The 27,139-nt window shown below is 64.6% G+C and overlaps 1 protein-coding gene across 9 annotated transcripts in view; it reads right to left on the bottom strand.

Moving 5' to 3' along the window:
- LOC135173960 (uncharacterized) overlaps positions 1–17,525 on the bottom strand; it is a 44,493-nt gene extending 26,968 nt beyond the window's left edge. For 5 of the 9 annotated variants that reach the window (XM_064141192.1, XM_064141191.1, XM_064141193.1 and 2 more), the window contains exon 1: positions 17,332–17,488. In XM_064141192.1, coding sequence (XP_063997262.1) covers positions 17,332–17,473 — 142 coding nt within the window. In that variant the 5' untranslated portion in view covers positions 17,474–17,488. Of the gene's footprint in view, positions 1–15,513; positions 16,048–17,331 lie in introns of those variants that run through there. The other 4 variants (XR_010301599.1, XR_010301601.1, XR_010301598.1 and 1 more) reach the window with 4 other exon arrangements.
- Between the last annotated feature and the right edge of the window lie 9,614 nt (positions 17,526–27,139).

Here is a 27,139-nt window from a genome sequence, read left to right on the forward strand (position 1 = left end):
ATCCCACCCCCTCCCAATCCCCTCCCAGTCTCTCACAATCCCATACCAGTCCTACCCAATCCCTCCTGGTCTCCTTCCAGTTCCCCTCAGTCCTTTCCAGGCCTCTCCCAATCCAAATCCAGTCCTTACCAGCCCCTTCCCATCCCTCCCAATCCCCTCCCAGTCTCACCCAGCCCCCTTCCAATCCTTCCCAGTCCATCCCACTAGCTCCCAGTATATCCCAGTCCCCTCCCAGGCCACCCCAAAGACCTTTCACACCCTCCCACTACCTTCCCAGTCCCCTCCCAGTCACTCACAATTCATTCCAGATCCCTTCCCATTCCCTCTCAATGCCCTCCCAGGCCACTCTCCTCCCTGACACCGCTCAGGCCCCTTCCCACTCCATCCCAATGCCCTCCCAGTCTCCTCCAATTCCTTCCCAGTTCCTCTCAATCCCTCCCAGTCCCTTCCTGGCCTCTCCCAGTTCCCTCACAGTCCTCTCCCAGTCCAGTACTTACCAGGTCCATCTCAGTCCCCTCCCAGTCTCTCTCAGTCCCGCCCAGTCCCTTCCCAGTCCAACTCCAGTCCTGTCCCAGTCCTCTATCACCCCCACCCAGCCCCATCCCAATCCTTCCCAGTCCATCCCACTACCTCCCACAATATCCCAGTCCCCTTCCAGTCACCTCCCACTCCCTCCTAATCCCCTCCCTGTCCCCAGTCCCCTCCCAGTCACTCACAATTCATTCCAGATCCCTTTCCCTTCCCTCCCAATCCCCTTCCACTCCCTCCCATTCCATTTCATTCCTCTCCCACTTCCCAGCAGTCCCTCCCATTCCCCTCCCTGTCCCATCCCAGCAACTCCCAGTCCAATTCCCCTCCCTGACACCTCTCAGGCCCCCTCCCATTCCTCTCCCAGTTCAGCTCAGTCCTTCCCAGATCCCTTCCCAGTCCATCTCACTCCCTCCCACTCATCCCACTCCTTCCCCGTGCCTCTGAATCCCACCCACTCCCTCCCAAAGCCCTCCCAGTCCCATCCCACTCTCTCACAATCCCATTCCACTCCTTTCCCAGTACATCCCACTCCGCACCCAGTTCTTTTCAGTCCCTTCCAATCCTCTCCCATTTCCCTCCCAGTCCTCTCCCAGTCCCAATCCAATCTTTCCAGGTCCATCCCAGTCCCCTACCAGTCACCTCCCACTCCCTCCTAATCCCCTCCCTGTCCCCAGTCCTCTCCCAGTCACTCACAATCCATTCCAGATCCCTCTCCATTCCCTCCCAATCCACTCCCACTCCATTCCACTATCTCCCAGTATATCCCAGTCCCCTCCACTAACTCCCGAGCCCCTATCCCTCTCTCCCAGGCCCTCCACATCCCCTCCCAGGCCATCCCAGTCCCTCACAATCCCTCCACTCCATCCCTCATCCTTTCCCACTTCCCTCTCAGTCTCCTCCCACTCCTCCCCAGTCCCTCCCAATCCCATCCCACTTCCCAGCTCTCCCTCCCATTCCCCTCCCTGCCTCTCCCACTCACTCACAATCACCCTAGTCTGGAAGGGGACTGGGGCATACTGGGAGACACTGGGAAGGACTGGATTGGGACTGGGACGGTCTGGGAGAGGACTGGGAAGGAATGGGGCAGGACTGCGAGGGACTGAGGACTGGGAGGGGACTGGGATGAGTCCTTTCCCAGTCCAACTCCAGTCCCTCACAGTCCTCTCCCATTTCCTCCCAGTCCTCTATCAGTCCCACCCAGCCCCCTCCCAATCCTTCCCAGACCATCCCACTGGCTCCCAGTATATCCCAGGCCCCTCCCACGCCACACCAACCACCTTTCACACACTCCCCCTACCTGCCCAGTCCCCTCCCAGTCACTCACAATCCTTTCCAAATCCCCTCCCTGTCCCATCCCAGCACCTCCCAGTCCAATTCCCCTCCCTGACACCTCTCAGGCCCCTTCCCAGTCCTCTCCCAGTTCAGCTCAGTCCTTCCCAGATCCCTTCCCACTCCCTCCCCGTTCCTCTCAATCCCACCCACTCACTCCCAATCCCTTCCCAGTCTCTCACAATCCCATTCCAGTCCTACCCAATCCCTTCTGGTCTCCTTCCAGTCTTCCTCAGTCCTTTCCAGGCCTCTCCCAATCCAAATCCAGTCCTTACCAGTCCCTTCCCACTCCCCTTCCCATCCCTTTCCCTTCCCTCCCAATCCCCTCCCAGTCTCACCCAGCCCCCTTCCAATCCTTCCCAGTCCATCCCACTCACTCCCAGTACATCCCAGTCCCCTCCCAATGCCTTCCAGGCCACCCCAAAGACCTTTCACACCCTCCCACTACCTTCCCAGTCCCCTCCCAGTCACTCACAATCCATTCCAGATCCCTTCCCATTCCCTCCCAATGCCCTCCCAGGTCACTCCTCCCTGACACCTCTCAGGCCCCTTCCCACTCCATCCCAATGCCCTCCCAGTCTCCTCCAAGTCCTTCCCAGTTCCTCTCAATCCCTCCCACTCCCCCTCCCAGTCCCTTCCTGTCCTCTCCCAGTCCCAATCCAGTCCTTATCAGATCCATCTCAGTCCCCTCCCAGTCTCTCTCAGTCCCTCCCGGTCCCGTCCCAGTCCAACTCCAGTCCCGTCCCAGTCCTCTATCACTCCCACCCAGCCCCATCCCAATCCTTCCCAGTCCATCCCACTAGCTCCCACAATATCCCAGTCCCCTTCCAGTCACCTCCCACTCCCTCCTCATCCCCTCCCAGTCCCCAGTCCCCTCCCAGTCACTCACAATTCATTCCAGATGCCTTTCCCTTCCCTCCCAATCCCCTTCCACTCCCTCCCATTCCATCTCATTCCTCTCCCACTTCCCAGCAGTCCCTCCCATTCCCCTCCCTGTCCCATCCCAGCAACTCCCAGTCCCATTCCCCTCCCTGACACCTCTCAGGCCCCCTCCCATTCCTCTCCCAGTTCAGCTCAGTCCTTCCCAGATCCCTTCCCAGTCCATCTCACTCATCCCACTCCTTCCCCGTGCCTCTGAATCCCACCCACTCCCTCCCAGTCCCATCCCACTCTCTCACAATCCCATTCCACTCCTTTCCCAGTACATCCCACTCCACACCCAGTCCTTTTCAGTCCCTTCCAATCCACTCCCATTTCCCTCCCAGTCCCAATCGAGTCCTTTCCAGGTCCATCCAAGTCCCCTCTCAGTCTCTCCCAGTCCCTAGTGCTACCAGTCACCTCCCACTCCCTCCTAATCCCCTCCCTGTCCCCAGTCCTCTCCCAGTCACTCACAATCCATTCCAGATCCCTCTCCATTCCCTCCCAATCCTCACCCACTCCATTCCACTATCTCCCAGTATATCCCAGTCCCCTCCACTAACTCCCATGCCCCTCTCCCTCTCTCCCTCCACATCCCCTCCCAGGCCATCCCAGTCCCTCCCAATCCCTCCACTCCATCCCTGATCCCTTCCCGCTCCATCCCATTCCCTCCCAGTCCGTCCCAATGCCCTCCCAGCCTCCTCCCAATCCCTCCCAGTCTCTCCCAATCCCCACACAGTCACAACCAGTTCCCTCCCAGTCCCTGACAATCCCTCACAGGCTGCACCCTGTGCCCCATCCCTGCCCGTCACACCCAGTTCCATCCCAGTCCCTCCCAGTCCCTCCCAATCAGGCTCCCTGGGAGGGGCTGGGAGGGAAATGAGAAGGATTGGGATAGAATTTGGAGGGCCTGGGAAGTTGTGGGATGGAAATGGGAGGGGACTGGGCAGGGGACTGGGAAGGAAGTGGGAGGCATTGGGAGGGAGTAGGAGAGAACTGTTAGGGACTGGGAGCGAGTTGGGAGGGAACTGGGAGGTACTGGAAAGAGATTTGGAGGGACTGGGAGGGGAGGGCTGGGGACTGGAACAGAAGTGGTAGGGACTGGGACAGACTGGGAGGGGACATGAAGGTGTGTTGGGGGTACTGGATGGAATTGGGAAGCACTGGGATGGGACTGGGCAGGAACTGCGAGGAAACTGGGAGGGTGTGGGAGGGAACCGGCAAAGACTGGGAGAGGACTGGAGGGGACTGGGAAGAACTGGATGGGGAGTGGGAGGGACTGGAACAGAAGTGGGAGGGGAATGGAAGGGACTGGGAGGGAACTGGACCCCAACTGGGGCAAACTGGGCCCAAACTGGGACACACTCAACCCAAACTGCAGGGGAGTGGTCGCAGACTGGGGGGGGTCTGGTCCCAAACTGGGGGGGACTGGTCCCGAACAGGGACACACTGTTCCCAAACTGGGGGGGGGGCTGGTCCCAAACTGGGGGGACTGGTCCCAAACTGGGACGCACTGGAACAAAACTGGGGGGGCTGGTCCCGAACTGGGGCACACTGTTCCCAAACTGGGGGGGACTGGTCCCGAACAGGGACACACTGTTCCCAAACTGGGGGGGGACTGGTCCCAAACTGGGACGCACTGGAACAAAACTGGGGGGGCTGGTCCCGAACTGGGGCACACTGTTCCCAAACTGGGGGGCAGGTCCTGAACTGGGACGCACTGTTCCCAAACTGGGGGACTGGTCCCAAACTAGGGCACACTGTTCCCAAACTGGGGGGCAGGTCCCGAACTGGGGCACACTGTTCCCAAACTGGGGGGGCTGGTCCCGAACTGGGACACACTGTTCCCAAACTGGGGGACTGGTCCCGAACTGGGACGCACTGTTCCCAAACTGGGGGACTGGTCCCGAACTGGGACGCACTGTTCCCAAACTGGGGGGGACTGGTCCCAAACTGGGACGCACTGTTCCCAAACTGGGGGACTGGTCCCGAACTGGGACGCACTGTTCCCAAACTGGGGGGGACTGGTCCCGAACTGGGATGCACTGTTCCCAAACTGGGGGACTGGTCCCGAACTGGGACACACTGTTCCCAAACTGGGGGGGACTGGTCCCAAACTGGGGCGCACTGTTCCCAAACTGGGATGCACTGTTCCCAAACTGGGGGACTGGTCCCAAACTGGGATGCACTGTTCCCAAACTGGGGCGCACTGTTCCCAAACTGGGATGCACTGTTCCCAAACTGGGGGACTGGTCCCAAACTGGGGTGCACTATTCCCAAACTGGGGGGGCTGGTCCCGAACTGGGACGCACTGTTCCCAAACTGGGGGGACTGGTCCTGAACTGGGACGCACTGTTCCCAAACTGGGGGGCTGGCCCAGCGCAGCCAATGGGAGCGCTGCTGCCCGAGCCCCGCTGGCCAATCAGAGCATGGCTCTGGCCCTCCTGCTCTGTCAGTGCCGGGAGGGAGGGAGGGAGGGGGGAGGGAGATCAAACGGCAGCAGGGGCACATTGGAGGCTCCCAGCGCCCCCAGAGCAGCTCCCAGCGCCTCCAGGTAAGATTCCCAGTCCCATCAAGCCCCCTCCCAGTCCCTCCCAATTCCTCTGCAGTGCCTTCCAGTTCCCTCCCAGACCTCTCCCAGCCCCTCTCTAATCCCATCCCAGTCCCTGCCCAATCCTGCTCCAGTCTCTTCCAGACCACCTCCCAGTCCCTCCCAGTCTGTCCCAGTTCTTCCTAGGAGCACTTTCAGTTCCCATCCAGGCCCCTTCCAAGTCCTCCCATTCCAGTCCTTTCCCAGTACAACCCAGTCCTCACCCAGTCCCAATCCAGTCCTTACCAGGTCCATCCCAGTCTCCTTTCAGTCTCTCTCTGTCCCTTCCAGTCCCTTCCAACTACCTTTCAGACCCTCCCAGTTCCTTTTCATTCCCTTCCCAGTCCCTTCTAAGTCCCCTCCCAGTCACTCACAATCCATTCCAGATCCCTTCCCATTCCCTCCAAGGCCCCTCCCACTCCATCTCAGTCAATCCCATTCCCCTCCCTGTCCCATCCCAGCACCTCCCAGGCCCATTCCCCTCCCTGACACCTCTCAGGCCCCTGCCCAGTCCCACCCAATCCCTCCCAGTCCCCTCCCCAGTTCCGCTTAATCCTTCCCAGTCCATCCCACTCCCTGCCACTCCATCCCAATGCCCTCCCAGTCCTTCCCAGTCTCCCACAGTTCCTCTGAATCCCACCCACTCCCTCCCAAACCCCTCCCAGTCCCATCCCTGTCTCTCACAACCTCATTCCACTCCTTTCCCACTACATCTCACTCCCACTCCTCTCCGATTGCCTCCCAGTCCCCTCCCACTCACAAACCATTCCAGATCCCTTCCCATTCTCTCCCAATCCCATCCCACTTCCATCAATCCCTCCCATTCTCTTCCCAGTCCCATTCCAGGACCTCCCAGTCCCATTCCCCTCCCTCACACCTCTCAGGCACCCTCCCAGCCTCACCCAATCCTTCCCAGTCACTTCAGTCATTCATAGATCCCTCCCCAGTCCATCCCACTCCTTCCCACTCCCAGTCCTCCCCAGCCCCTTCCAGGCCTCTCCCAGTTCCCTCGCACTCCTCTCCCAGTCCCAATCCAGTCCTTACAGGTCCATCCCAGTCCCCTCCCAGTCTCTCTCAGTCCCTCCCGGTCCCTTCCCAGTCCAACTCCAGGCCCCTCCCATTTCCTCCCAGTCCTCTATCACTCCCACCCAGCTTCCTCCCAATCCTTCCCAGTCCATCCCACTAGCTCCCAGAATATCCCAGTCTCCTTCCAGTCACCTCCCACTCCCTCTCAGTCCCCTCCAAGTCCCTTCCAGGTCCCTCCAACTACCTTCCCATTCCCCTCCCAGTCTGCTCCCACTCTGGCCCAGTCCCCTCCAGTCACTCACAATCCATTCCAGATCCCTTCCCATTTCCTCCCAATGCCCTCCTACTTCAGCCCAGTGCATCCCATTCCTCTCCCAGTTCCCAACAGTCCCTCCCATTACCCTCCCTGTCCCTCCCTGTCCCATTCCCCTGTCACCTCTCAGTCTCCTTCCCAGTCCCAACCACTCTCTCTCACTCCCCTCCCAGTCCCATCCCAGTCTCTCATAATCCAATTCCACTCCTTTCCCAGTACATCCCACTCCCCTTCCAGTCCTTCTCTGTCCCTTCCAGTCCTCTCCCACTGCGCCCCGAGTCCTAATCCAGTACTTACCAGGTCCATCCCAGTCCCATCCCAGTCCCAGTCCTCTCCCATTTCCTCTCAATCCACTCCCAATCCCACCCGGCCTCACCCAATCCTTCCCAGTCCATCCCACTAGCTCCCAGTACATCCCAGTCCCCTTACAGTCACCTCCCAAGTCACTCCCAGTCCCCTGTCCCCTCCCAGTCTCTCACAATCCCATTCCTCTCCTTTCCCAGTACATCCCACTCCCCTCCCTGTCCCTTCCCATCCTCTCCCATTTCCCTCCCAGTCCCAACCACTCTCTCTCACTCCCCTCCCAGTCCCATCCCAGTCTCTCATAATCCAATTCCACTCCTTTCCCAGTACATCCCACTCCCCTCCCAGTCCTTCTCTGTCCCTTCCAGTCCTCTCCCACTGCACCCCGAGTCCTAATCCAGTACTTACCAGGTCCATCCCAGTCCCATTCCTCTCCCATTTCCTCTCAATCAACTCCCAGTCCCACCCGGCCTCACCCAATCCTTCCCAGTCCATCCCACTAGCTCCCAGTACATCCCAGTCCCCTTACAGTCACCTCCCAAGTCCCTCCCAGTCCCCTGTCCCCTCCCAGTCACTCACAATCCCATTCCTCTCCTTTCCCAGTACATCCCACTCCCCTCCCTGTCCCTTCCAATCCTCTCCCATTTCCCTCCCAGTCCCAATCCAGTCCTTTCCAGCTCCATCCCAGTCCCCTACCAGTCTCTCCCAGTCCCTAGTGCCATTCCAGTCCTCTCCCAGTCACTCACAATCCATTCCAGATCCCTCTCCATTCCCTCCCAATCCTCTCCCACTCAATTCCACCATCTTCCAGTATATCCCAGTCCCCTCCACTAACTCCCAAGCCACTATCCCTCTCTCCCTCCACATCCCCTCCCAGTCCCTCCACTCCATCCCTGATCCCTTCCCACTCCATCCCATTCCCTCCCAGTCTGTCCCAATGCCCTCCCAGTCTCCTCCCAATCCCTCCCAGTCTATCCCAGTCTCTCCCAATCCCCACACAGTCACATTCAATTCCCCTCCCTGACACCTCTCAGGCCCCTTCCCAGTCCTCTTCCAATTCAGCTCAATCCTTCCCAGATCCCTTCCCAGCCCATCCTACTCCATCCCACTCCATCCCCATTCCTCTGAATCCCACCCACTCACTCCCAATCCCTTCCCAGTCCCTCACTATCCCATTACACTCCTTTCCTACTACATCCCACTGCCCTCCCAGTCCTTTTCAGTCCTCTCCCAGTCCCAATCCAGTCCTTTCCAGCTCCATCCCAGTTCCCTACCACTCCCTCCTAGTCCCTTTCCATTGCCATTCCACTCACTCACAATCCATTCCAGATCCATTCCAAATCTCTCCCACTCCATCCCACTATCTCCCACTATATTCCAGTCCCCTCCACTAACTCCTGAGCCCCTATCACTCTCTCCCAGGCCATCCCAGTCCCTCCCAGTCCCTCCACTCCATCCCTCATCCTTTCCCACTTCCCTCCCACTACCTCTCAGTCCCTCCAAGTCTCCTCCCACGCCTCACCAGTCCCTCCCAATCCCATCCCACTTCCATCAGTCCCTCCCATTCCCCTCCCTGTCCCATCCCAGGGCCTCCCAGGCCCATTCCTCTCCCTCACACCTCTCAGGCCCCTTCCCAGTCTCACCCAATCCCTCCCAGACCCACTCACTCCTTCCCAGATCCCTTCCCAGTCCATCCCACTCCCTCCCAGTCTCTCACAATCCCATTCCAGTCCTACCCAATCCCTCCTGATCTCCTTCCAGTCCTCCTCAGTCCTTTCCAGGCCTCTCCCAATCCAAATCCAGTCCTTACCAGCCCCTTCCCACTCCCCTTCCCACCCCTTCCCCTTCCCTCCCAATCCCCTCCCAGTCTCTCTCTGTCCCTCCCAGTCTGATCCCATTTCCTCCCAATCCCCTCCCAGTCTCACCCAGCCCCCTTCCAATCCTTCCCAGTCCATCCCACTCGCTCCCAGTACATCCCAGTCCCCTTCCAGTCACCTCCCACTCCCTCCTAATCCCCTCCCAGTCCCCAGTCCCCTCCCAGTCACTCAGAATTCATTCCAGATCCCTTTCCCTTCCCTCCCAATCCCCTTCCACTCCCTCCAACTCCATCTCATTCCTCTCCCACTTCCCAGCAGTCTCTCCCATTCCCCTCCCTGTCCCATCCCAGCACCTCCCAGTCCCACCCAATCCCCCCCAGTCCCCTCACAGTTCCACTCACTTTTTCCCAGATCCCTTCCCAGTCCATCCCAATGCCCTCCTGGTCTCCTCTCAGTCTTTCCTAGTCTCTCCCAGTTCCTCTGAATCCTACCCACTCCCTCCCAATGCCTTCCCAGTCCCTTCCAGGCCACCCCAACTACCTTTCACCTCCTCACACTACCTTTCCACTCCCCTGCCAGTCTCTTCCCAGTCCCCTCCCAGGCACTCACAATCCATTCCAGATCCCTTCCCATTCCTTTCCAATCCCCTCCCACTCTACCTCCTTCTTCTTCTTCTTCCCATCAGTCCCTCCCATTCCCTTCCCTGCCACCTCTCAGGCCCCTTCCCAGTCCCACCCAATCCCCCACAGTCCCCTCCCACTTCTGCTCCTTCCCAGATCCCTTCAGATCCCTTCCCACACCATCCCACTCCCTCCCAGTCCATTCCAATGCCCTCTCAGGCTCCTCCTGGTCCTTCCCCGTTCCTCTCAATTCCACCCACTCTCTCCAATCCTCTCCCAGTCCCTCCCAGTCTCTCACAATCCCACTCCAGTCCTACACAATCCCTCCTGGTCCCCTCCCAGTCTCTCACAATCCCATTCCAGTCCTTTCCCAACACATCCCACTCCCCTCCCAGCCCTTTCCAATCTCCTCCCAATCCCCTATCAGTCCCACACAGCCCCACCCAATCCTTCCCAGTCCATCCAACTAGCTCCCAGTATATCCCAGTCTCCTTCCAGTCCCCTCACACTCCCTCTCAATACTCTCCCAGGGCCTTCCAGGCCACCCCAACTACCTTTCACACCCTCACACTGCCTTCCCATTCCCCTCCCAGTATCTTCCCTGTCCACTCCCACTCTGGCCCAGTCCCCTCCAGTCACTCACAATCCATTCCAGATCCCTTCCCATTCCCTCCCAATGCCCTCCTACTCCAGCCCAGTGCATCCCATTCCTCCACCAGTTCCCACCACTTCCTCCCATTACCATCCCTGTCCCTCCCAGACCCATTCTCCTCACTGCCACCTCTCAGTCTCCTTCCCAGTCCCATCCCAGTCTCTCATAATCCCACTCCAGTCATTTCCCAGTACATCCCACTCCCCTCCCAGACCTTCTCTGTCCCTTCCACTCCTCTGTCATTTTTCTCCCAGTCCTAATCCAGTCCTTAGCAGGTCCACCTCAGTCCCCTCCCAGTCTCAGTCCAACTCCAGTCCCTCCCAACCTCTCCCAGTTCCTCTCAATCCACTCCCAGTCCCACCCAGCCTCACCCAATCCTTCCCAGTCCATCCCACTAGCTCCCAGTACATCCCAATCCCTTCCAATCCCCTCCCACTCTGGCTCAGTGCCCTCCCAGTCACTCATAATCCATTCCAGACCCCATCACATTCCCTCCCAATCCCCTCCCACTCCCTCCAAGCCCAGCCCATTCCTTTCTAACTTCCCATCAGTCTCTCCCATTCCCCTCCCTGCCCCATCCCACTACCTCCCAGTCCCATTCCCCTCCCTGGTACCTCTCAGGCCCCTTCCCAGTCCCCTCCCAGTTCAGCTCAGTTGTTCCCAGTCCCACCCACTCTCTCTCAGTCCCCTCCCAGTCCCAGCCCAGTCTCTCACAATCCAATTCCACTCCTTTCCCAGGACATCCCACTCCCCTCCCTGTCCTTTTCAGTCCCTTCCAGATCTTTCCCAGTTCCCTCACAGTCATCTCCTAGTCCCTCCCAGTCTCAGTCCAGTCGTCATCAGGTCCATCCCAGTCTCTCCCAGTCCCTCCCAAGCCCCTATCAGTCCCACCCAGCCCTCCCCCAATCCTTCCCAGTCCATCCCACAGTCTCCCAGTATATCCCAGTCCCCTTCCAGTCCTTTCCCATTCCCTCCCATTTCTCCACAAGTTCCCATGAGTCCCTCACAATCTCCTCCCTATCCCATCCCAGTACCTCCCAGTCCCACTTCCCTCCCTGCCACCTCTCAGGCCCCTTCCCAGTCCCATCCAATCCCTCACAGTCCCCTCCCAGTTCCACTATTCCCAGTCCATCCCACTCCCAGTCTCCTCCCGGTCCTTCCCAGTTCCTCTGAATCCCACCCACTCCCTACAACCCCCTCCCAGTCCCACCCCAGTCTCTTTCAATCCCATCCCACTCCTTTCCCAGTACATCCCAGTCCCCTCCCAGTTCTTCTCAGTACCCTCCAGGCCTCTCCCAATCCAATCCTCACCAGTCCCTTCCCAGTCCATCCCAATCCCCTCCTAGTCCCTTCCAGTGCCCCCCAACTACCTTTCACACCCTCCCACTACCTTTCCACTCCCCTCCCACTCTGGCCCAGTCCCCTCCCAGTCCCAATCCATTCCAAACTCCTTCCTATTCCCCCCAATCCTCTCCCTGGCCCAGTCCCCTCCCTGCCACCTCTCAGTCCTCCTCAGTCCCTTCCAGGCCTATCCCAGTTCCCTCACAGTCCTCTCCCAGTACCTCCCAGTCCAAATCCAGTCCTTACCAGGTCCATCCCAGTCCCTTCCCAGTCCCATTCCAGTCCTCTCCCATTTCCTTCCAATCCTCTATCACTCCCACCCAGCCCCTTCCCTATCCTTCCCAGTCCATCCCCCTAGCTCCCAGTCTATCCCAATCCCTTCCCAGTCTCCTCCTACTCTCTCACAATCCATTCCAGATCCCCTCCCAGGCCATCTCATTCCTCTCCCACTTCCCATCAGTCCCTCCCATTCCCCTCCCTGTCCCATCCCAGTACCTCCCAGTCCCATTCCCCTCCCTGACAGCTCTCTGTCCCCTTCCCAATCCCTCCCAGTCCCCTCACTCCTTCCCAGATCCCTTCCCAGCCCAGCCCACTCTCAGTCCATCCCAGACTCTCCCAGTTCCTCTGAATCCCACTCACTCCCTCCCAATCCCCTCCCAGTTCCATCCCAGTCTCACAATCCCATTCCAGGCCTTTCCCAGTACATCCCAGTCCTTCTCAGACCCTTCCAGGCCTCTCCTAATACCCTCCCAGTCCTCTCCCAGTCCCAATCCAGTCTTTAACCAGGTCCAACCCATTCCCCTCCCATTCTCTCTCTGGCCTTCCCCCCCCCTTCCCAGTTCCACCTCAGTTCCTCCCAGTCCATCCCATTGCCCTCTCAGTCCCTTCGCAGTACCTCCCAGTCCCATACCCCTCCATGCCACCTCAGTCCCCTTCCCAGTCCATCCCAGTCCCCTCGAGTCTCTCCCAGATCCCTTCCCAGTCCATCCAACTCTCTCCCAGTTCCTCTGAATCCCACCCACTCCCTCCCAGTCCCTCACAATCCCATTCCACTCCTTTCCCAGTACTTTCACATTCCCAGTCCTTCCCAGGCCCTTCCAGGCCCATCCCAGTTCTCTCCCAGTCCTCATCTAGTTCTTGCCAGGTCCATCCCAGTCCCCTCCCAGTCTCTCCCAGTCCCTCCCAGTTCTCTATCACTCCCACCCAGTCCTCTCCCAATCCTTCCCAGTCTATCCTACTGGCTCCCAGTATACCCCAGTCCCCTTCCAGTCCCCTTCATCAGCTCCCAATCCCCATCACTGTCTCCCAGTCCCTCCAAATCCCCTCCCAGTGCCTTCCCACTGCCTCCCAGTCCCTCCCAGTCCCTCATCCTTTCCCACTTCCCTCCCACTACCTCTCAGTCTCCTCCCACTCCTCGCCAGTCCCTCCCAATCCCATCCCACTCCCCATCTGCCCCTCCTGTTCCCCTCCATGGCTCTCCCAGTCACTCACAATCACTCCCAGTCCCTCATCAATCCCTTCCCACTCCATCCCACTCCCTCCCAGTCTCCTCCCAATCCCTCCCAGTTCCTCTGAATCCCCCCCAGTCTAGCCTGGTCCCCTCCTAGTCCTTCTCAGTGTCTCCCAAACCCCTCCCAGTCTGGCTTAGTCTCTCCAAGTCCCTCCCAGACCATCCCATTCCTCTTCCAGTTCCAAGTAGTCCCTCGCAATCCCCTCCCAGTCTCTCCCAATCCCTCCCAGTCACTCATTTATTCCTTCCCACTCCACCCCAGTCCCTCCCAGTCTCTCTGAATTCCTCCCACTCTCTCCCAATCCCTTCCAGTCCCTCCCAGTCTCTCCAAACTCATTCCACATCCCCTCCCACTCTCTCCCAATCCCTTCCAGTCCCTCCCAGTCTCTCCAAACTCATTCCACATCCCCTCTCACTCTCTCCCAATCCCTTCCAGTCCCTCCCAGTCTCTCCAAACTCATTCCACATCCCCTCCCACTCTCTCCCAATCCCTTCCAGTCCCTCCCAGTCTCTCCAAATTCATTCCACATCCCCTCTCACTCTCTCCCAATCCCTTCCAGTCCCTCCCAGTCTCTCCAAACTCATTCCACATCCCCTCTCACTCTCTCCCAATCCCTTCCAGTCCATCCCAGTCCCCTCCCATTTCCTCCCAGTCCCCATCAGTCCCACCCAGCTCCCTCCCAGTCCATTCCTCTACTTCCCAGTATATCCCATTCCCCTTCCAGTCCCCTCCAGGAACTCCCAATCCCCTATCACTCTCTCCCAGTCCCTCTGCAGGCTTCCCACTCCCTCCCAGTTCTTCTCAGTGCCTCCCAAACCCCTCCCAGCCTGGCTCAGTCTCAGCCTCTCCAAGTCCTTTCCCAGTCCCTCCAAGTCCATCCCATTCCTCTCCGTTCCCATCAGTCCCTCCCATTCCCCTTCCTGTCCCATCCCAGGACCTCCCAGTCCCATTCCCTTCCCTGACACCTCTCAGTCCCATTCCAGTCCATCCCACTCCTTCCCAGTCCATCCCAGTCTCTTGCAATCCCCCCAGAGCCTTTCCCAATACCCTCCCATGCCAAATTCCCTCTCAGTCTCTTCCAATTCCTTCTGATCCCTTCCAGATGCCTTCCCACTCCCTCCCATTGCCAGTCCAGTCCCCTCTCAGTCCAGCCCAGTCTCTCTCAGTCCTTCCCAGTCCCCTTCCAGTCCCACCCAGCCCCTCACAATCCCTCCCTCTCCATTCCACTATCTCCCAGTATATCCCAGTCTCCTTCCAGTCCCCTCAGTAACTCCCAATCCCCTATCACTCTCTCCCAGTCCCTCCAATTCCCCTCCCAGCCCCTTCCCAGTCCCCTCCCACTACCTCCCAGGCCTTCCCCATCCCAATCCCTTCAGGCCATCCCTGATGCCTTCCCAGACCCCTCCCTCTCCTCCCAATCCCTCCCAGTCACTCTCACTTCCACTGAATCCCTCTCACTGCCTCCCAAACACCTCCCAGTCTGGCTCAGTCTCTCTCAGCCTCTCCAAGTCCCTTCCCAGTCCCTCCCATTCCACTCCCAGTTCCCATCAGTCCCTCCAAATCCCCTCACAGGCCCTTCCCAGTCCATCCCAGTCCATCCCACTCAATCCCAATGCCCTCCCAGTCTCCTCCCAATCCCAGTCTCTCCCACTTCCACTGAATCCATCCCAATCCCTCCCAGTCTGGCCCTGTCCTCTCCTAGTTCCCTCCCAATTGCCTTCATTCCCATTCCTGTCCTTTCCTCCTCCATCCCATTCCCCTCCCAGCCCCTCCCCAGTCCATCCCAGTCTCTCTCAGTCCCAGTCCCTTCCAGTCCTCTCCCATTTCCTCCCAACCCCCTTCAGCCCTACTCATTCCCCTCCCAGTCACTCACATTCCCTCCCAGGCCCTCATGCATCCCTTCCCACTCCATCCCAATGCCCTCCCAGTCTCCTCCCAACCCCTCCTGGTGTCTCCCAGTCCCTCTGGACCCCTCCCAGCCGGGCAGCAGAAAGGCAGCAGCAGGAGCACATCCCAGCAGTAAAAGGATGTTAAATCCACCCCGACACAGGCACACAAAAGCCTCTGCAGGCAGCACAGCCTCGGCCCCTAGCCCAGCCCCTGCTCAGCTGCCCTGGCACCGCTGCCTCTGGGGCTCCACTGCCATCAGCCCAGAGCCAAGCTGCAAAGGCTGCACTGCACCAGCACCAACTGCACTGTGGCACAGGCTGCTGGCACAGCTGCCTCTCTGCCCAAGCACAGCCCTGAGCACCAAGTGGCACAGCTGCACAAGTGACCTGCTTTGGCCAGCACAGCAACGAGGCCCAGGCAGCTCTGCCTTCTGGCTGCCACCTCCTGCACAGTGCCCCCAGAGTGCCCCTGAGGGGAACAGCTCCCCGAGGGAGACCTTAGCTGCAGCAGCACTGCCCAGCAGCCTCTCCAGGGCAGAGGCCTCTCCCCACACCTGAACACCCCCTTCAGTTTTCACTCCCTCACACCCTGAGCTTCTCCTCTGCAACCATCAGCACACTGAAAGGCCTAAGAGAAGGCTTTAAGCAAGGCTGGCACTTGGCACCAACTCACCACAGAGACATTTCTGCCCCCACAGCCACAGGAAATCCATTTCTGAACCAGCTGCAAGCAGCAATTGCATTTCAAACAGCTCCACGGCCTGGTACCAAAGCATCCCACCCTGCCAGGGCTTGGGGCTGAGGCTGAGTGCAGATCTGCAGCTGGGCTGGGGCAAAGCAGTTCAGCTCCCTGCAAAAAGAGAGAACAAACACAGCAGAGAACTCTCACCCAGGCACAAACAACAGAGACAGAAAGAGGGAGGCAACCTCCAGAGGACCCCAGGCCAACTTAGATGCCCACAATGCCCCTTCTGATGCCCCTGAACCCTGCTGCATGACCCCAGGCCCATTTTACCTGTCCCCAGACCCTTTTGAGGGCCCCCAGGCTCACTGCAGATGAGCCCAGAAGCCTCTAGCACAGCCCCAGACCTTTTTAGAGACCCCAGAACCCCTCTACACACTCACAGATCTCCCTTAGATGCCTCCAGACCCACTTTAGATCCAGCCCCACCGCTTTAGATGCCCCCAGACCACTTCACATGTCCCCAAAAGACCTCTTGATACTCACAGACCCATTTTAGATACCCCCAGATCCCCTTTGGCCCCCTCAGAATCCCCTTAGGAGCACCCAGATGGCCTTTAGCCGCCTCCAAAGCCCCTTCAGACGCCACTCAAGCCCCTCAGCAGCACCTGGCAGCAAGCAGCACCTTGCCAGGTCCCTCTCAACTCCTTCAGGACCCTGCAGAGGTACCCTTGGAGCACCAAAGGGCTTCCCCCAGAGACCCCCAGACACCTCTGTATGACCCCAGAACCCTTTAGATGCCCTCAGATCCCACTTTGATACCCCCACACTCACCTCACATGTACACAGACCCCTGCACAGGCTTACAGACCCTTTCTGGGGAGCCCAGAACCCCTCCAGATGCTCCCAGACTCCCTACACAAGCACCCAGATCCTCTGTGTCACCCCCAAAGGCCTCTGCACACCCCCAGACTGCCCTGACACCCCGCAGGGGGCATGGCTGCAGGTCCCAGGCCCTCAGGGGACACTGAAACACAGAGCAAGACCTCCCCAAACCCTGGGGCACCCCAAACTCGACACCTCACAGCTCCACAGACGAGCCCAGATACTGTGAGGGCTTTGCAGAGAGCCCCAAACCTCACTGAGAGCATCCCCAGCTCCTCTGGGATCCTCCAGACACCCCCAGGAGCCCCCAGGGGAAGACTGAGAGGCCTCACAGCCCCCTCGGGTACCCACAAACCCCATTCTGATGCCCCCAGACCCCTTCAGATGCCCCCAAAAGGCCTTTCGATAGCCCCCAGACCCCCTTGTCGCTCCCAAAACCCCTTCAGACGCCCCCGGATCACCTGCAGGGGCCGGCAGGGCAGTGGCTGGCAGGTCCAGGCTTGGACACTGAACACCAGAGGGGCACAGCCCCAAATCCTCAGCTCCCCAAGCCCCGAGACTGCACAGCAGAGCCCACGGACTGTGGGGACCCCACAGAGACCCCTAAAGAGCTCACCGAGAGCCACTCAGATCCCGCCCGAATCCTGCGGCGCCCACAGAGGCCACACAGCTCCAGAGACACTGCCCAGCTCCTCTGGGACCATCGGAGCCCACAGGGGACACCCAGAGGCTTACAGGCGCCTCCATGCGCCCCGCAGCCCTCGGGACGCTGCCAGACCCACTCCAGGGGCCCGCACAGCCCCTCCCGAGGGGCGGCAACGCTGAGCGGCCTGGGAAGCAGCTCCGCCGGGCCCCGCTCAGAGCGACACAGAAAACTCACCACGCACTAAGGACAATCCCTGCGGCACTGCTACGGACACTCACCGGCACTGCAAAGCCCTCCTCGGCCCGGCCCGGCCCGGCCCCGCTGCCGCTCCACGCCGCTGCCGCCGCAGCCTTCCCCCCGCAGGCCTCTCAGCACGGCCCCGGCCCCGCATGCGTAACGAGGCGGCAGAGCAGGACGCATGCGCCAGCTCCGCCCCCCGCACAGCGACCCAACGCATGCGCGCAGCGCTCACTGCTGCCACCCTGTGCTTAACTGCCGGAACTGCAGCTCCCTGGGGACCGTGCTCGCTGCTGCCACCCTGTGCTTAACTGCCGGCACTGCAGCTCCCTGGGGACAGTGCTCGCTGCTGCCACCCTGTGTTTAATTATCGACACTGCAGCTCCCTGGGGACCGTGCTCCCGGCTGCCACCCTGTGTTTAATTGTCGGCACTGCAGCTCCCTGGAGACCGTGCTCGCTGCTGCCACCCTGTGTTTAATTGTTGGCACTGCAGTTCGCTGGGGACCGTGCTCGCTGCTGCCACCCTGTGTTTAATTGTTGGCACTGCAGTTCGCTGGGGACCGTGCTCCATAGCAACGAGCCGCGACACGGCGCATGCGCGATTCTCTATAGCAACGGGGGCGGGGCCGCGAACCCCCATAGCAACGGGGGGCGGTGCCGCGGCACGGCGCATGCGCGAAACTCCATAGCAACCGGGGGCGGCGCCGCGAACCCGCATAGCAACGGGGGGCGGGGCCGCGGCACGGCGCATGCGCGAAACTCCATAGCAACCGGGGGCGGCGCCGCGAACCCGCATAGCAACGGGGGGGCGGGGCCGCGGCACGGCGCATGCGCGAAACTCCATAGCAACCGGGGGCGGCGCCGCGAACCCCCATAGCAACGGGGGGCGGGGCCGCGGCACGGCGCATGCGCGAAACTCCATAGCAACCGGGGGCGGCGCCGCGAACCCGCATAGCAACGGGGGGCGGGGCCGCGGCACGGCGCATGCGCGAAACTCCATAGCAACCGGGGGCGGCGCCGCGAACCTCCATAGCAACGGGGGGCGGGGCCGCGGCACGGCGCATGCGCGAAACTCCATAGCAACCGGGGGCGGCGCCGCGAACCCGCATAGCAACGGGGGGCGGGGCCGCGTCACGGCGCATGCGCGAAACTCCATAGCAACCGGGGGCGGCGCCGCGAACCCGCATAGCAACGGGGGGCGGGGCCGCGGCACGGCGCATGCGCGAAACTCCATAGCAACCGGGGGCGGCGCCGCGAACCCCCATAGCAACGGGGGGCGGGGCCGCGGATCGGCGCATGCGCGAAACTCCATAGCAACCGGGGGCGGCGCCGCGAACCCGCATAGCAACGGGGGGCGGGGCCGCGGCACGGCGCATGCGCGAAACTCCATAGCAACCGGGGGCGGCGCCGCGAACCCCCATAGCAACGGGGGGCGGGGCCGCGGCACGGCGCATGCGCGAAACTCCATAGCAACCAGGGGGCGGCGCCGCGAACCCCCATAGCAACGGGGGGCGGGGCCGCGGCACGGCGCATGCGCGAAACTCCATAGCAACCGGGGGCGGTGCCGCGAACCCCCATAGCAACGGGGGGCGGGGCCGCGGCACGGCGCATGCGCGAAACTCCATAGCAACCGGGGGCGGCGCCGCGAACCCCCATAGCAACCGGGGGCGGCGCCGCGAACCCCCATAGCAACGGGGGGCGGGGCCGCGGATCGGCGCATGCGCGAAACTCCATAGCAACCGGGGGCGGCGCCGCGAACCCGCATAGCAACGGGGGGCGGGGCCGCGGATCGGCGCATGCGCGAAACTCCATAGCAACCGGGGGCGGCGCCGCGAACCCCCATAGCAACGGGGGGCGGGGCCGCGGATCGGCGCATGCACGAAACTCCATAGCAACCGGGGGCGGCGCCGCGAACCCCCATAGCAACGGGGGGCGGGGCCGCGGCACGGCGCATGCGCGGAACTCCATAGCAACCGGGGGCGGAGCTGCGAACCCGCATAGCAACGGGGGGCGGGGCCGCGGATCGGCGCATGCGCGAAACTCCATAGCAACCGGGGGCGGCGCCGCGAACCCGCATAGCAACGGGGGGCGGGGCCGCGGCACGGCGCATGCGCGAAACTCCATAGCAACCGGGGGCGGTGCCGCGAACCCGCATAGCAACGGGGGGGCGGGGCCGCGGCACGGCGCATGCGCGAAACTCCATAGCAACCGGGGGCGGCGCCGCGAACCCCCATAGCAACGGGGGGCGGGGCCGCGGCACGGCGCATGCGCGAAACTCCATAGCAACCGGGGGCGGCGCCGCGAACCCCCATAGCAACGGGGGGCGGGGCCGCGGCACGGCGCATGCGCGAAACTCCATAGCAACCGGGGGCGGCGCCGCGAACCCGCATAGCAACGGGGGGCGGGGCCGCGGATCGGCGCATGCGCGAAACTCCATAGCAACCGGGGGCGGGGCCGCGAACCCGCATAGCAACGGGGGGCGGGGCCGCGGCACGGCGCATGCGCGAAACTCCATAGCAACCGGGGGCGGCGCCGCGAAACCCCATAGCAACGGGGGGCGGGGCCGCGGCACGGCGCATGCGCGAAACTCCATAGCAACCGGGGGCGGCGCCGCGAACCCCCATAGCAACGGGGGGCGGGGCCGCGGATCGGCGCATGCGCGAAACTCCATAGCAACCGGGGGCGGGGCCGCGAACCCCCATAGCAACGGGGGCGGGGCTGCGGCACGGCGCATGCGCGAAACTCCATAGCAACCGGGGGCGGTGCCGCGAACCCCCATAGCAACGGGGGGCGGGGCCGCGGCACGGCGCATGCGCGAAACTCCATAGCAACCGGGGGCGGCGCCGCGAACCCCCATAGCAACGGGGGGCGGGGCCGCGGCACGGCGCATGCGCGAAACTCCATAGCAACCGGGGGCGGCGCCGCGAACCCCCATAGCAACGGGGGGCGGGGCCGCGGCACGGCGCATGCGCGGAACTCCATAGCAACCGGGGGCGGAGCTGCGAACCCGCATAGCAACGGGGGGCGGGGCCGCGGATCGGCGCATGCGCGAAACTCCATAGCAACCGGGGGCGGCGCCGCGAACCCGCATAGCAACGGGGGGCGGGGCCGCGGCACGGCGCATGCGCGAAACTCCATAGCAACCGGGGGCGGTGCCGCGAACCCGCATAGCAACGGGGGGGCGGGGCCGCGGCACGGCGCATGCGCGAAACTCCATAGCAACCGGGGGCGGCGCCGCGAACCCCCATAGCAACGGGGGGGCGGGGCCGCGGCACGGCGCATGCGCGAAACTCCATAGCAACCGGGGGCGGCGCCGCGAACCCCCATAGCAACGGGGGGCGGGGCCGCGGCACGGCGCATGCGCGAAACTCCATAGCAACCGGGGGCGGCGCCGCGAACCCCCATAGCAACGGGGGGCGGGGCCGCGGATCGGCGCATGCGCGAAACTCCATAGCAACCGGGGGCGGGGCCGCGAACCCGCATAGCAACGGGGGGCGGGGCCGCGGCACGGCGCATGCGCGAAATTCCATAGCAACCGGGGGCGGCACCGCGAACCTCCATAGCAACCGGGGGCGGGGCCGCGAACCCCCATAGCAACGGGGGGCGGGGCCGCGGATCGGCGCATGCGCGAAACTCCATAGCAACCGGGGGCGGCGCCGCGAACCCGCATAGCAACGGGGGGCGGGGCCGCGGCACGGCGCATGCGCGAAACTCCATAGCAACCGGGGGCGGCGCCGCGAACCCCCATAGCAACGGGGGGGCGGGGCCGCGGCACGGCGCATGCGCGAAACTCCATAGCAACCAGGGGCGGCACCGCGAACCCCCATAGCAACGGGGGGCGGGGCCGCGGATCGGCGCATGCGCGAAACTCCATAGCAACCGAGGGCGGTGCCGCGAACCCCCATAGCAACGGGGGGCGGGGCCGCGGCACGGCGCATGCGCGAAACTCCATAGCAACCGGGGGCGGCGCCGCGAACCCCCATAGCAACCGGGGGCGGTGCCGCGAACCCCCATAGCAACCCGGGGCGGGACCGCGGCACGGCGCATGCGCGAAACTCCATAGCAACCGGGGGCGGCGCCGCGAACCCGCATAGCAACGGGGGGCGGGGCCGCGGATCGGCGCATGCGCGAAACTCCATAGCAACCGGGGGCGGCGCCGCGAACCCCCATAGCAACGGGGGGCGGGGCCGCGGATCGGCGCATGCACGAAACTCCATAGCAACCGGGGGCGGCGCCGCGAACCCCCATAGCAACGGGGGGCGGGGCCGCGGCACGGCGCATGCGCGGAACTCCATAGCAACCGGGGGCGGAGCTGCGAACCCGCATAGCAACGGGGGGCGGGGCCGCGGAACGGCGCATGCGCGAAACTCCATAGCAACCGGGGGCGGCGCCGCGAACCCGCATAGCAACGGGGGGCGGGGCCGCGGCACGGCGCATGCGCGAAACTCCATAGCAACCGGGGGCGGTGCCGCGAACCCGCATAGCAACGGGGGGGCGGGGCCGCGGCACGGCGCATGCGCGAAACTCCATAGCAACCGGGGGCGGCGCCGCGAACCCCCATAGCAACGGGGGGCGGGGCCGCGGCACGGCGCATGCGCGAAACTCCATAGCAACCGGGGGCGGCGCCGCGAACCCGCATAGCAACGGGGGGCGGGGCCGCGGCACGGCGCATGCGCGAAACTCCATAGCAACCGGGGGCGGCGCCGCGAACCCGCATAGCAACGGGGGGCGGGGCCGCGGATCGGCGCATGCGCGAAACTCCATAGCAACCGGGGGCGGCGCCGCGAACCCGCATAGCAACGGGGGGCGGGGCCGCGGCACGGCGCATGCGCGAAACTCCATAGCAACCGGGGGCGGCGCCGCGAACCCGCATAGCAACGGGGGGCGGGGCCGCGGATCGGCGCATGCGCGAAACTCCATAGCAACCGGGGGCGGGGCCGCGAACCCGCATAGCAACGGGGGGCGGGGCCGCGGCACGGCGCATGCGCGAAACTCCATAGCAACCGGGGGCGGCGCCGCGAACCCCCATAGCAACGGGGGGCGGGGCCGCGGATCGGCGCATGCGCGAAACTCCATAGCAACCGGGGGCGGCGCCGCGAACCCCCATAGCAACGGGGGGCGGGGCCGCGGCACGGCGCATGCGCGAAACTCCATAGCAACCGGGGGCGGTGCCGCGGAAGTCCATAGCAACGGGGGGCGGGGCCGCGGCACGGCGCATGCGCGAAACTCCATAGCAACCGGGGGCGGTGCCGCGGAAATCCATAGCAACGGGGGGCGTGGCCGCGGCACGGCGCATGCGCGAAACTCCATAGCAACCGGGGGCGGTGCCGCGAACCCGCATAGCAACGGGGGGCGGGGCCGCGGCACGGCGCATGCGCGAAACTCCATAGCAACCGGGGGCGGCGCCGCGAACCCCCATAGCAACGGGGGGCGGGGCCGCGGATCGGCGCATGCGCGAAACTCCATAGCAACCGGGGGCGGGGCCGCGAACCCCCATAGCAACGGGGGGCGGGGCTGCGGCACGGCGCATGCGCGATACTCCATAGCAACCGAGGGCGGTGCCGCGAACCCCCATAGCAACGGGGGGCGGGGCCGCGGCACGGCGCATGCGCGAAACTCCATAGCAACCGGGGGCGGCGCCGCGAACCCCCATAGCAACGGGGGGCGGGGCCGCGGATCGGCGCATGCGCGAAACTCCATAGCAACCGGGGGCGGCGCCGCGAACCCCCATAGCAACGGGGGGCGGGGCCGCGGCACGGCGCATGCGCGAAACTCCATAGCAACCGGGGGCGGCGCCGCGAACCCGCATAGCAACGGGGGGCGGGGCCGCGGCACGGCGCATGCGCGAAACTCCATAGCAACCGGGGGCGGCGCCGCGAACCCCCATAGCAACGGGGGGCGGGGCCGCGGCACGGCGCATGCGCGAAATTCCATAGCAACCGGGGGCGGCACCGCGAACCTCCATAGCAACCGGGGGCGGGGCCGCGAACCCCCATAGCAACGGGGGCGGGGCTGCGGCACGGCGCATGCGCGATACTCCATAGCAACCGAGGGCGGTGCCGCGAACCCCCATAGCAACGGGGGGCGGGGCCGCGGATCGGCGCATGCGCGAAACTCCATAGCAACCGGGGGCGGCGCCGCGAACCCCCATAGCAACGGGGGGCGGGGCCGCGGCACGGCGCATGCGCGAAACTCCATAGCAACCGGGGGCGGCGCCGCGAACCCCCATAGCAACGGGGGGCGGGGCCGCGGCACGGCGCATGCGCGAAACTCCATAGCAACCGGGGGCGGCGCCGCGAACCCGCATAGCAACGGGGGGCGGGGCCGCGGATCGGCGCATGCGCGAAACTCCATAGCAACCGGGGGCGGCACCGCGAACCCCCATAGCAACGGGGGGCGGGGCCGCGGCACGGCGCATGCGCGAAACTCCATAGCAACCGGGGGCGGCGCCGCGAACCCGCATAGCAACGGGGGGCGGGGCCGCGGCACAGCGCATGCGCGAAACTCCATAGCAACCGGGGGCGGCGCCGCGAACCCGCATAGCAACGGGGGGCGGGGCCGCGGATCGGCGCATGCGCGAAACTCCATAGCAACCGGGGGCGGCGCCGCGAACCCGCATAGCAACGGGGGGCGGGGCCGCGGATCGGCGCATGCGCGAAACTCCATAGCAACCGGGGGCGGGGCCGCGAACCCGCATAGCAACGGGGGGCGGGGCCGCGGCACGGCGCATGCGCGAAATTCCATAGCAACCGGGGGCGGCACCGCGAACCTCCATAGCAACCGGGGGCGGGGCCGCGAACCCCCATAGCAACGGGGGCGGGGCTGCGGCACGGCGCATGCGCGAAACTCCATAGCAACCGGGGGCGGCGCCGCGAACCCGCATAGCAACGGGGGGCGGGGCCGCGGATCGGCGCATGCGCGAAACTCCATAGCAACCGGGGGCGGCGCCGCGAACCCCCATAGCAACGGGGGGCGGGGCCGCGGCACGGCGCATGCGCGAAACTCCATAGCAACCGGGGGCGGCGCCGCGAACCCGCATAGCAACGGGGGGCGGGGCCGCGGCACAGCGCATGCGCGAAACTCCATAGCAACCGGGGGCGGCGCCGCGAACCCGCATAGCAACGGGGGGCGGGGCCGCGGCACAGCGCATGCGCGAAACTCCATAGCAACCGGGGGCGGCGCCGCGAACCCGCATAGCAACGGGGGGCGGGGCCGCGGATCGGCGCATGCGCGAAACTCCATAGCAACCGGGGGCGGCACCGCGAACCCGCATAGCAACGGGGGGCGGGGCCGCGGCACGGCGCATGCGCGAAACTCCATAGCAACCGGGGGCGGCGCCGCGAACCTCCATAGCAACCGGGGGCGGGGCCGCGAACCCCCATAGCAACGGGGGGCGGGGCCGCGGCACGGCGCATGCGCGAAACTCCATAGCAACCGGGGGCGGCGCCGCGAACCCGCATAGCAACGGGGGGGCGGGGGCCGCGGCACAGCGCATGCGCGAAACTCCATAGCAACCGGGGGCGGCGCCGCGAACCCGCATAGCAACGGGGGGCGGGGCCGCGGATCGGCGCATGCGCGAAACTCCATAGCAACCGGGGGCGGCACCGCGAACCCGCATAGCAACGGGGGGCGGGGCCGCGGCACGGCGCATGCGCGAAATTCCATAGCAACCGGGGGCGGCACCGCGAACCTCCATAGCAACCGGGGGCGGGGCCGCGAACCCCCATAGCAACGGGGGCGGGGCTGCGGCACGGCGCATGCGCGATACTCCATAGCAACCGAGGGCGGTGCCGCGAACCCCCATAGCAACGGGGGGCGGGGCCGCGGATCGGCGCATGCGCGAAACTCCATAGCAACCGGGGGCGGCGCCGCGAACCCCCATAGCAACGGGGGGCGGGGCCGCGGCACGGCGCATGCGCGAAACTCCATAGCAACCGGGGGCGGCGCCGCGAACCCGCATAGCAACGGGGGGCGGGGCCGCGGCACAGCGCATGCGCGAAACTCCATAGCAACCGGGGGCGGCGCCGCGAACCCGCATAGCAACGGGGGGCGGGGCCGCGGATCGGCGCATGCGCGAAACTCCATAGCAACAGGGGGCGGCGCCGCGAACCCCCATAGCAACGGGGGGCGGGGCCGCGGCACAGCGCATGCGCGAAACTCCATAGCAACCGGGGGCGGCGCCGCGAACCCGCATAGCAACGGGGGGCGGGGCCGCGGATCGGCGCATGCGCGAAACTCCATAGCAACCGGGGGCGGCGCCGCGAACCCGCATAGCAACGGGGGGCGGGGCCGCGGCACGGCGCATGCGCGAAACTCCATAGCAACCGGGGGCGGCGCCGCGAACCCCCATAGCAACGGGGGGCGGGGCCGCGGCACGGCGCATGCGCGAAACTCCATAGCAACCGGGGGCGGTGCCGCGAACCCGCATAGCAACGGGGGGCGGGGCCGCGGCACGGCGCATGCGCGAAACTCCATAGCAACCGGGGGCGGCGCCGCGAACCCCCATAGCAACGGGGGGCGGGGCCGCGGATCGGCGCATGCGCGAAACTCCATAGCAACCGGGGGCGGGGCCGCGAACCCCCATAGCAACGGGGGCGGGGCTGCGGCACGGCGCATGCGCGATACTCCATAGCAACCGAGGGCGGTGCCGCGAACCCCCATAGCAACGGGGGGCGGGGCCGCGGATCGGCGCATGCGCGAAACTCCATAGCAACCGGGGGCGGCGCCGCGAACCCCCATAGCAACGGGGGGCGGGGCCGCGGATCGGCGCATGCGCGAAACTCCATAGCAACCGGGGGCGGCGCCGCGAACCCCCATAGCAACGGGGGGCGGGGCCGCGGCACGGCGCATGCGCGAAACTCCATAGCAACCGGGGGCGGCGCCGCGAACCCCCATAGCAACGGGGGGCGGGGCCGCGGATCGGCGCATGCGCGAAACTCCATAGCAACCGGGGGCGGCGCCGCGAACCCCCATAGCAACGGGGGGCGGGGCCGCGGATCGGCGCATGCGCGAAACTCCATAGCAACCGGGGGCGGCGCCGCGAACCCGCATAGCAACGGGGGGCGGGGCCGCGGCACGGCGCATGCGCGAAACTCCATAGCAACCGGGGGCGGCGCCGCGAACCCCCATAGCAACGGGGGGCGGGGCCGCGGATCGGCGCATGCGCGAAACTCCATAGCAACCGGGGGCGGCGCCGCGAACCCCCATAGCAACGGGGGGCGGGGCCGCGGCACGGCGCATGCGCGGAACTCCATAGCAACCGGGGGCGGAGCTGCGAACCCGCATAGCAACGGGGGGCGGGGCCGCGGCACGGCGCATGCGCGAAACTCCATAGCAACCGGGGGCGGCGCCGCGAACCCGCATAGCAACGGGGGGCGGGGCCGCGGCACGGCGCATGCGCGAAACTCCATAGCAACCGGGGGCGGCGCCGCGAACCCCCATAGCAACGGGGGGCGGGGCCGCGGCACAGCGCATGCGCGAAACTCCATAGCAACCGGGGGCGGCACCGCGAACCCCCATAGCAACGGGGGGCGGGGCCGCGGATCGGCGCATGCGCGAAACTCCATAGCAACCGGGGGCGGTGCCGCGAACCCCCATAGCAACGGGGGGCGGGGCCGCGGATCGGCGCATGCGCGAAACTCCATAGCAACCGGGGGCGGCACCGCGAACCCGCATAGCAACGGGGGGCGGGGCCGCGGCACGGCGCATGCGCGAAATTCCATAGCAACCGGGGGCGGCACCGCGAACCTCCATAGCAACCGGGGGTGGGGCCGCGAACCCCCATAGCAACGGGGGCGGGGCTGCGGCACGGCGCATGCGCGATACTCCATAGCAACCGAGGGCGGTGC

This window comes from Pogoniulus pusillus, unplaced genomic scaffold (genome assembly GCF_015220805.1).
Source record: "Pogoniulus pusillus isolate bPogPus1 unplaced genomic scaffold, bPogPus1.pri scaffold_168_arrow_ctg1, whole genome shotgun sequence".
Classification (NCBI taxonomy): Eukaryota; Metazoa; Chordata; class Aves; order Piciformes; family Lybiidae; genus Pogoniulus; species Pogoniulus pusillus.